The 10,383-nt window shown below is 39.9% G+C and overlaps 2 protein-coding genes across 2 annotated transcripts; one reads left to right on the top strand and one right to left on the bottom strand.

The window, feature by feature from the left end:
- Nucleotides 1-2,624: 2,624 nt before the first annotated feature.
- LOC131858570 (uncharacterized) lies at nt 2,625-3,645 on the bottom strand. The gene is made up of 2 exons (XM_059211855.1): nt 3,213-3,645; nt 2,625-3,118 (listed from the first exon to the last, which is right to left on the bottom strand). Exons 1-2 carry the CDS (start codon nt 3,643-3,645, stop codon nt 2,625-2,627), a joined length of 927 nt encoding a protein of 308 aa, XP_059067838.1.
- Nucleotides 3,646-5,578: 1,933 nt separating this feature from the next.
- Nucleotides 5,579-10,071, top strand: LOC131078094 (pentatricopeptide repeat-containing protein At3g23020). Its single transcript, XM_058015742.2, has one exon. The coding sequence runs from the start codon at nt 5,991-5,993 to the stop codon at nt 9,516-9,518; it is 3,528 nt and encodes a 1,175-aa protein (XP_057871725.2). The 5' UTR covers nt 5,579-5,990; the 3' UTR covers nt 9,519-10,071.
- Nucleotides 10,072-10,383: the final 312 nt, after the last annotated feature.

Below are 10,383 nucleotides of genomic sequence, written 5' to 3'. Positions count from 1 at the left end.
GCCTATATCATCGTGGAGCCCTCTCCCCTTCATGCTCGCCCCTTAACATACAATATTTTTAATGTATACAAATGGAGTTGTTTGCATTAGATTTATACTTGTAATCATTTTAAACATATAACAAGATGATCTTGATTACATAGCCATTTTATATCTAGAATGAGGTTTATGTTGTATATGTACTATTAGACATGTGAAAGAATGTATTTGACACAATGTATTGGTATAACCATTACATAAGTTTATGTATAAATTAAATGATGTGTATAAATAAAATGATGTTCATGTATTACATGTGGAAGCACTACACAACATAATTAAATTAGTTATATGAAACTACTTAAATGGTGATTGTAATAACATGGTTTGGGAATTCAAACAATTGAATTATTTATATAGAGGATACCAATTAGATAAGATTTGATGGGGCTAGTCTTTCATGGAATCCTATGAAATCCTTGAGAAAATGCAATAATGTTACATACTCCATGTGTTCTGATTGTAATATTGAATAGTGAATGTGGAATGGGAAAAAAATCATAATAAGGTTATGATAAGTAAGGAGATCACTAGATACTTAGAATCAAGTGTGAACATAGGGTTGATGTAAATATAGTAAAATAGTTTTAACTTGGAATTTGAAATGAAAATAAATAAATGATTTCAACTTATAGTTGAAAACAAAAATAATGGATTGATTTGAACTTGCATTTAAAAAAAAACAAATGACTTTGAATTAATTGGTGCAATTGAACTAAATGAATAATTCAAATGTTTGGAAATGAGATTCTAAATTAATCAAAGTCGCATCAAGTGTATGAAAATGTAGAAAACAATTGATAGAACACAATTTATTTGTATAGGTACCATAGACATTTTATATATTTCTCTTGATTTGTTTGATTGCATTTGATTGAATGATATCAAATATAGATGCATTTCATTGACTAATCTAAGAATGCCAAAGACAACAGATTTTAGATTGTACACCATGTGGATGGATTCAAATTAATAGAGCTATTTGAAATGTGATATTATAAGTCGAACTTAATAGTCTGTGTAATGATGCTCTTCTATTATAAGATCTCTCTTGGCATATTTTACATATATATAAAAAAAATTTGATCAATAACCAGGATATATTTATATTGCTTAAAAAGGAAAGATTACATGCTTAAAGTTGTTCATCAGCATACCACAACATGGGGTCTTGCCCCTACAAAACCAACAGAACCCGAGACAAACATCGAACCTACATGGCCTACCACCTCAGAAACAAACCATACAAAAATGCTTCCCCACCCAAAACCCGACAACCCCTTGGGGCCAACCTATCGAAACCAACCAAGGGCATCTTCCCTTGAGAAATTAGGAATGCCCTGACTGGGACCTGCCACATGTATCTCCCGCCCGCCACCTGGCATGGTACTCGACCTGCCATCTCGAAGCGAACTGCGCTCCACCACCTTCGCTCTCTTTCAAGGGACTTGATGACGGACCAGTGGCCACCCATCTTCATCCAAAGGAGCCTCCAACTTAATTAGGGTCTGTTTGCGATGCAATTTTGCTCTTTCTGCTGATCCCAGCTCCCACACAAACTTCACAACGTCCCTCCACCCCTTTCTTGCATCTTCCATCTGAGCATCCACAGTTCGGGAAGCTGACCAAACCACCAACGACTGAACATCTCCTATTTCCACACCAATCCGTCGCCACGGTCCTTGCACCACTCTCAGACCTTTGCCAATTTCTGCACAAGCCACCACCTCCTCCAGCCCTCCCGACCATTTAGGTCTCAGCACCAAGGATGTCACTCGCATCACCTCCTTTGTCGAACCACCCACCGTCAGGGCCAACGCCACAAACAAGGACGAGATGTCCAGATTTGTACACGGTTGGCAGTCGGAAACCAGAAATTCTTCCCCGACCATCAAGCGCACAGCCCTCCAAAACACTTCCCCATCAACCCTGGAAACATTCAACAACCAATTACACGAAATTGAACCATGGAATGCAGGCATTTGTCCGTTTGTAGATAGGGAGAAATTGGCTTCCATCCTTCCCCACTCTCTCATCCAAAACCTGCACTCACAAACAAAACCAAAACCAACCACTGTGGAGTGCCAGAAAACCAAGAGACTAGGCCCTAAAATAGCCAACACCACATCAAGAAATAACTACTCCACACGTAACACCTCAAACCATGCATCATCATCTGATTAGCCCGCCAATTACTACCATCATCATTCCTACGCCACTGTTGCAGCTTGCAACCAGATCGAAGGTCACAAGCCACGTGACACATCTCTTCCCTCAAGTCTAGTGTCAAGAACAAATCAAACCAAACTCAAAAACACAACTTGGGTTCACTTTTCACTTCTAAAGCACAATCAACCAAACTCAAGAGAACACACATTCTGTAGGTCCTCAAATAAATTGAAGTTGTTATCCAAAGAACCATTAGCTCCAACATTCGAGAGCTTGTCTGCCTCAACCTTTGCTTCCCTGAGAGCATGCAAAACCTTAAAATCATCAAACCCGCACAGAAGGAGATTCATCCTTCTAATGTGTTTGTCAAGTTGTTAGGCCTCCATCCGACCCTTAGCAATCCCATTTAGCACAATCTAGGAATCCCCCTCAAGATGGAGTTTCTTCGCGTCCAATTTCTTTTCCAAAAGAATGGCTTCTATAGCCGCTTGACACTCGGCTTCATTGTTCGTACCATCCACCAACCTCTTAGCTCCAAAAGCTAGAATACTTCCATACTCATCACGAGCTATGACCCCTACCCTAGAGATCCCGAGATTCCCCCTAGAAGCCCCATCAAAGTTGACCTTGATCCAACCCTTATCTAATGGAACCCATTCCTGACTTTTGTCACCCTTCCTATGGGGATTAACCCTCAAAAGCCCATTAACAGACCTAAATTTAATCAAGGGCCAACTCACCAAAATACCAGCATCAAACTGAGTGAAGGGAGTCTTTGCCAAGTTAACTTGAGAAGCAGCATTAGTGACTAATTCCGAAATGGCCCTCTCCAATTTGATCAGAAAGCGTTCCAAAGTTTCCGCTTTATCCTCAAACAGTCTTCGATTCCGTTCTTTCCAGACTTCCCACACTACAATAGAAGGCGGAATCTTCCAGATAGCAGCAAAGATAAAAGACTTACTCAAAGTTGGCCACAATTCCAACCAATCGCGCAAATCCCCTACCATCGGTCCCTTCCAACAGCCTCTGCAACCCGAAACGCCAAGCTTCCTGGGCAAAGTCGCAATTCAGCAGAAGGTGATCCACCTCTTCCTCCTCCTTCTTATAAAGCACGCACTGGAATGGGCCTACAAACCCCATTCTCTTAAGTCTATCTCCAGTTAGGATCCGCTTGTTACCTGCCAACCAAGAGAAGGCACCCGCTTTCGGTAAACACTCTTTATTCCAACAAACCTTAGCTTCCCAATCCCCCTTCCTACCTTCTGTCTCCAACAAAGTATACCCCAGCTTGACTGAATAACTGCCACTCTTTGCACCACACCATATTATTTTATCTTCCTGCCTAGAGCACGTCACCTCCCTGTTATCTAGGATATTCCTCAACAACCTTTCATCTGCCTCCTCTAGGTCTAGACCACGGGGATCCTTCCAATTCATCTACTGACCCAATTCAGATGATTCTTGAGCCAGGAAATCATGCACCTCGGTACCCCAATGTTGAGGAGTCTTTAGAATAATCCGCTGGGGGGCCTTGGTATCTAGAGATGGGCAACCGTCCCAAGAATCCTGCCAGAAACTCGCCTTACGGCCATCTCCGATCCGCCAGGCAAGGTGATTAGTAATTAGATTCCTGCAATTCACCAAAAAGTTCCATAGGGCTGATCCTCTCGGGGGATTTTCAACCGTGAGAATCCTCTCCCTGTCGCCACTATCCAAATACTTAGCTTGAAGAATGCGAGCCCATCTCTCCTCTGACTTGCTGTACATTTGCCACACTAACTTTGCCCCCATAGCTTCGTTAATTAGCTTTTAGTCAAAGCCCCACACCTCCTCCCCCTTTGGGTTTACATACTCTATCCCAAGCCATCAAAGGAATTTTGTCCTGTTCTTGATTACCGTTCCACATTAATTTCCTAATTTTTTGTTGAATATTCTTAATGATCGTACCTGGGAGTTTAAAACAAACCATGGAGAAAATCGGCATTGCCGAAATAACTGTCTTCAACATCAGAAGACAATTAGCCAGCGTGAGCCACTTACTTTTCCAGCCCTCCATTTTTGCTTTGCAACCATCAAGAAACCCTTTCCAAATATCCAGCTTACCTGCTCTAGCAAAGAGTGGCGTACCAAGGAATTTCCCAAGTAGCTGACCAATCTAATCCCAAAAAGTCTGGCTATAGACCTCTAAGACCCAGCTTCAGTGTGGAAGAAAAATATCTCCGATTTTTGCAAATTTATCTCCTGACCAATAGCCTGACTAAATCTGTCCAACACTTTTTTCATCATCGATGCTTCTTGCATGGAGGCCACTCCAAAAAGACAAGTATCGTCTCCAAATTGTGAATGGGTTGTAGAATCCACCCCGCGAGCTATCTCGATACCTTTCCACAACCCCTGAGAACGCTTTCGAGCAATCGAACGACCAAGAACTTCTGCCAATAAAATGAAAAGGAAGGGGGATATGGGACCCCCCTGCCGAATACCCCGCAAGGTAGGAAAGAAACCTTGGGGACTGCCATTAACTAAAACCGAAGCAGAGAACTGCATAACCATGCTGGAAATCCACTCAATCTAATACTTTACATATATTTTTTAATATATGTATACTAGTTTTATTTTAATTTTTTTATCAATGAATGTTTTTAACTAGAGATATGAACTAATGGGACCATAGCAGAGGACCCCATCCCTAAAACCAAACCTTGAACACCTTGCATCTCTCCGAAACATTAACAACTCCCCCAACCAACATCTGTGGGTTTCTTCCTCCTCTTCCTCTTTGCAACACTCTCCTAGCCCTCTTCCTCTTCATCATGCTCTCCATCCTCCTCTTCCTCTTTGTCCCCCTCTTTGTCCTCCTCTCCTTCCTCTCCATCATGCTCTCCACATCCTCACCACCTCTATTCTTCCTCCGTACACACCGTTTTTCCTCCTTCCAACCAATTCTCACTTACAACACTATCTTCGATCACCGTTGCCAACTCTCACACTCCCACCATCGCCAACACTTGAAAATGACTTTTTTAAATAAGAGATTTTACAAGTCAATTGATATACAAAATTGAGAGAAATTTAAAATGTCCACATAAGATTTTGAAAAGTGTGATATTAGAGTGCACATGTATAAGACCCTCTCTCCTACTTCAACATAATATTAGTAGAAATTGTAATAGAATTGGTATGTGAAAATATGTATCATTTTTTCCCATTCCACAACTAAAACTCTGACAATTAATATTATATTATTATTTTGATAAAACTGTTTCTATATTTTGAATATTTTATTTTAATCAGTTAAAAAAAAATTAATGAATATTTTTGTGTCAAATTTCAATTTTTTATGTACAATTTATAAGGAATATAGGACAAATATAAGAATCGACAGCGCCATCAGTTCCTCTCCTCTGTACATTCAAAGAAACCCTAGTATCCACAAAAAAAAGTTCTGTGTGAAATGTGTTTTTAGTTACTCTTTCAATCTTACCCATTTGCAACGCAGGTCTGAACTTCTTCATGGCTGACCGTATTTGGTTTTTTTACGGTTTGGGGCTAAATGCGAAGGAGAACATGGACGTGCAGCGTGCGGTTTGATATTCAGAGGTAAATTGCAAAATTTGAGAGGGATACTGTTTTTTGAGAAATTACTGCTCACATCTTTAAGTTTCGAGAACCCTCGTATGTTTCTGTCAAAAGTTGTTCAGTTCTGGAATTTGCAGCATTTCGATGACACAGTTTAACTTGGTAGGAAACAACAATTCATTTAATACCAGTATAATATAAATATGGAGGCTGTGGTTGGGCGAATGCCAGGTTTTACCTGTATCAGAAATGTGTTGGGAACCAGCTCTAAGGAAAACTGTAGAACAGGCAATCTTAGGGTCGCTAAATCATTAAAAAATAAGCAAAATCCCTCATACATGAAATATGGTGGGTATATTCCAGACCTTATGAAAGCACTGGAATGTAGGAAGAAGATAGATGAGGCACTTGGTCCTTGGGAAGCCACGCTAACGGCGAAACAGATGACCATTATACTCAAACATCAGTCCAATTGGGAGAGAGCTGTTGAAATCTTTAGGTGGTTTCAAGATAAAGGTTGCTATCAAATCGATGTCTTTCACTATACTATCCTGCTTAAGATTCTTGGGAGAGCGAAGAAATGGGATTATTTAAAGGAATTCTGGGAGGAAATGGTGAGAAATAAGGTGTCGCCTACAAATACCACTTATGGTACAGTGATTGATTGTTACGGTAAAGCTGGGCTGAAAGAAGAGGCTCTCCGGTGGTTGGACCACATGGTAGCGCAAGGCCTGCATCCAGACGAGGTCATTGTGAGCATAGTAGTTCACATATTAAAAATGGCTGGGGAGTATGACAAAGCGACACAATTCTTCCAAGATTGGTATGGTGGAAAGCAGTCATCTTCGGGCTCTGATTTGTCTCTTAAAGGAGTTACCAATTATGACAACAAGACCATGGACTCTTCCAATGGTGGTGCTGAATTGGGGAGGCCAAGAAACCCTTACACATACAATACCCTAATTGATACATATGGAAAGGCGGGACGGCTCAAAGAAGCTTCAGATGTATTTTGTGATATGTTGAAAGCAGGAATAATTCCAGATGTTGTTACATACAATACAATGATTCATATCTGTGGGACTAATGGACGCTTGAAGGAGGCAGATGCACTCATGATGAAGATGGAAGAGCTTGGTTGCATCCCGGATGGGAGGACATACGCCATACTTATCTCATTCCATGCTGAACATGAAAATGTTGATAAGGTGTTGTGGTACTTCACAAAGATGAAGGAGACAGGGCTTATTCCTAACGATATACCTTACCGAACTATTCTGTATGCATTAAGTATTGTAAACAGGGTCAATGAAGTTCATATTGTAATTCAAGAGATGGTTGATTTGAGTGTTGAGATTGATGGAAACTCACAGTCAGCTGTTCTTAGGATGTACATACGTTTGGGGCTTTTGGATCAAGCATGGGCATGGTTTGAAAGGTTCCATGTTGATGGACGGATGAGTTCTGAATGGTATGCCGCCTGCATGGATGCGTATGGAGAACAGGGATGTTGGTTAGAGGCCGAAAAGGTGTTTAAATACAGTCAAGAAAGAGGAAGAAAAATAAGTGTGCTGGAGTTCAATGTCATGATCAAGGCCTATGGATTTGCGAAAGTTCAAGACAAGGCTCTGAAGTTATTTAACAGAATGGAGAGTCTAGGGGTTTTGCCTGACGAATGCACATATAATTCTCTTACTCAAATGTTTGTGACTTCAGATTGTTTGAATGATGAAGCTTTAGAAGCTTTAGAGTCTCTCTGTCAATTACAAACTTTGAATCCTCACATATCTTTTTATAATGCTATTATAAATGCATTTGGTAGTGCAGGCAGGATCGATAAAGCTTCGAAAATGTTCATGAGCTTACGTGCCAGAGGCCTTAAGCCAGATACAACCACTTACAGATATATGCTTGATCTTTATACTCGAGCTGGGCTGGAGAGTGAGGCACAAGAAATATTACAGGAGTGTGCAAATGAAGGGTCATTTGACTTGGTATTGTCCTTCAATAAAAAAATGAAGAGATACGATAAAGCCATTGAAATTGCGGAAGAAATTCTGGAAACAGGGCTTCTTACTAGTATTCTCTCTTTCAATGATGTCATCGAGCTATATGTCGAAGAAGGGAGATTAAGAGAAGCGGCTAAAGTTTTGCAGAAAATGTTAATTGTAGGAGTTTGTCCCGACAAGACTACATGTAAATTATTGGGTGGACTGTTAGTGAAAGGAGGCATTAGAAAATCGATAGCAAAGCAGCTTGAAATTCTTCATATATATGGTAGTATCCAGCCACTGATAAGCATAGTTTATTCCATTGTGGGAATGAAAGATGAAGCTTTAGAAGCTTTAGGACCTCTCCGTAAATTGTGGAGCTTGAATACTTACTTATCATTTTGTAATGCTATTATATATGCATTTGGTACTGCAGGCAGGATCGTTGAAGCTTCAAAGATGTTTAGGAGCTTAGGCTCCAGAGGCCTTAAGCCAGATGCAAACACTTACAAATACATGCTTGATTTTTATACTCGAGCTGGGAGGGTCAGGAAGTCAGAAAAAATATTTCAGCACTTAATGGAAAAGGGGTGGGTAAATGGATGGTCATATGCCTTGATATTGTCCTTCACTAGAAAAAAGAGGAGATACGGGACAGCCCTTAAAGTTGCAAATGAAATGCTGGAATCAGGGGTTGTTACTAGGACTATTGCTTTTAATAATCTCATTAAGCTCTATGTTGAAAAAAGGAGAAGAAAAAAAGCAGCCGAGGTTTGCCAGAAAATGTTAAACTTAGGAGTTTCTCCTGACGAGATTACATGTAAATTATTGTGTGAAATCTTAATCTCAAGAGGCATTAGAAAATGGATAGCAAAGAAGCTTGGTTTTTTACATCAAGATGGTAATATCCGGCCACTGATAAGCACAGTTTTTTCTATGTTGGGAATGAAAAGTGAAGCTTTAAAAATTTTAGGATCTCTCAGGGAATTGTGGAGCTTGAATCCTCCCTTATCTGTTTGTAATGCTTTCATGTATGCATTGGGCACTGCAGGAATGCTCGATGAGGCTTCACAGATGTTCACGAACTTATGTGCTGGAGGCCATGAGCCAGATGTAACCAGTTACAGATACATGCTTGATCTTTATAGGCAAGCTGGGTTGGTCAGCAAGGTGCAAGAAACATTTCAGTGCTTAAAGGAAAAGGGGTGGGCAAATGAATGGTCATTTGCTATGATATTGACCTTCTATAGGAAAAATAAGAGATACAATGAAGCCATTCAAATTGCAAAAGAAATGCTGGAATTAGGGTTTTGTACCACTATTCTCCCTTTTAATGATATCATTGATATCTATGTTACAGAAGGGAGGCTAGGAGAAGCTGCTGAAGTTTTGCAGAAAATGTCAAAATTAGGAATTGTTCCTAATAACAAAACACGCAAACTATTGCGTCGTTTTCTATTGAAAGGAGGGATTGATGAATGGAATATGAAGCATCGTGAGTCTTCCCATAAAGATTGTATTATTCAGCCCCTGATTAATGCATTTTATAATTATTCTGTTCCAGGAATGAATGATGGAGCTCTACAAACCATGGTTGCCAGGAGACCTGTCTCCGACCCCCTGAGACGTGTCTCAGAGACCGAGACACATCTTGGAGCTCTAAAAACCATGGTTATCAGAAGACCTGTCTCCTACCCCCTAAGACACGTCTCGGAGACGGAGACATGTCTTGGAGACTAGAGACATCATTGGAAACGTCTCAATGCTCAGGGCTCTTCTGGCTGCCGTCTCCTGCTGTCTCCGAAGTCTTCTGATCAGAAATTGATGTCTCCTGCTAGAAAACATAGGCCATAAGATGGTATAAAAAACTCCGATTCTTATCCTCTATCATCACAATTGCAAAATCATTGTTACTTATATGTAATAATGATAATGATAGCCACCATAGTCTTCTGATCAATCTGCACAATTGCCCCTCTAGAGAGACTCATCAATGATGTACTGTTATTCACTTTTCTTGTAGTGTCATGATTTACTAACTGTTGTTCTGTTAAAGAGGTCACCAGAATGGTAATAAGAGATCTCTGTGTAACATCAATTCTAACTGTTGGAAATGATGGAAGCCACTGAGTATCTCCAGCTTTCTAAAATATCTTACAGGGACACATCCTTGCAAACCTTCTCCATTCTCAAAAGAACAAAACTAGGCATCTCATATCATTTGGCATGTATATCAGCATCAAACTATCAATATTTTTTGAATTCCAATATGTAATGATAATCTAATATGGAATATGTTGTGTGAGTTATGAACTCTTTGATTCTGACACAATGTCATTTGACATTTGTGTATTTAAACTTTGAAGTTAATGTTAAAGTTTACCACTGTTCTTGTTTTCAAAGTTCTATGTCACGATACTTTCTAAAAATCATTAAATTATATTAAAAAAATTGACATCTCCAAGTACCCCGTCTCTTGATAACCTTACTAAAAACTTTAGGATATCTCAGTGAGCACAGACTTATCTTTTTACAATGCTATCGTATATGCATTTTGCATTGTGGGTGAGATTGTTGAAGCTTCTAAGCTGTTTATGAGCATGCA

This window comes from Cryptomeria japonica, chromosome 9, assembly GCF_030272615.1.
Source record: "Cryptomeria japonica chromosome 9, Sugi_1.0, whole genome shotgun sequence".
In the NCBI taxonomy this organism is placed as follows: Eukaryota; Viridiplantae; Streptophyta; class Pinopsida; order Cupressales; family Cupressaceae; genus Cryptomeria; species Cryptomeria japonica.
Note: the sequence above shows the minus strand (reverse complement) of the source record. Positions and strands in the feature narration are given on the sequence as shown.

Coding starts and splice junctions, on each gene's coding strand:
- LOC131858570 (XM_059211855.1), bottom strand. CDS start 3,645: ATGAATTGGAAGGATCCCCGTGGTCTAGACCTAGAGGAGGCAGATGAA. Junction 3,119..3,212: donor GCTGTTGGAAGGGACCGATG/GTAGGGGATTTG, acceptor CTTCTATTGTAG/TGTGGGAAGTCTGGAAAGAA.
- LOC131078094 (XM_058015742.2), top strand. CDS start 5,991: ATGGAGGCTGTGGTTGGGCGAATGCCAGGTTTTACCTGTATCAGAAAT.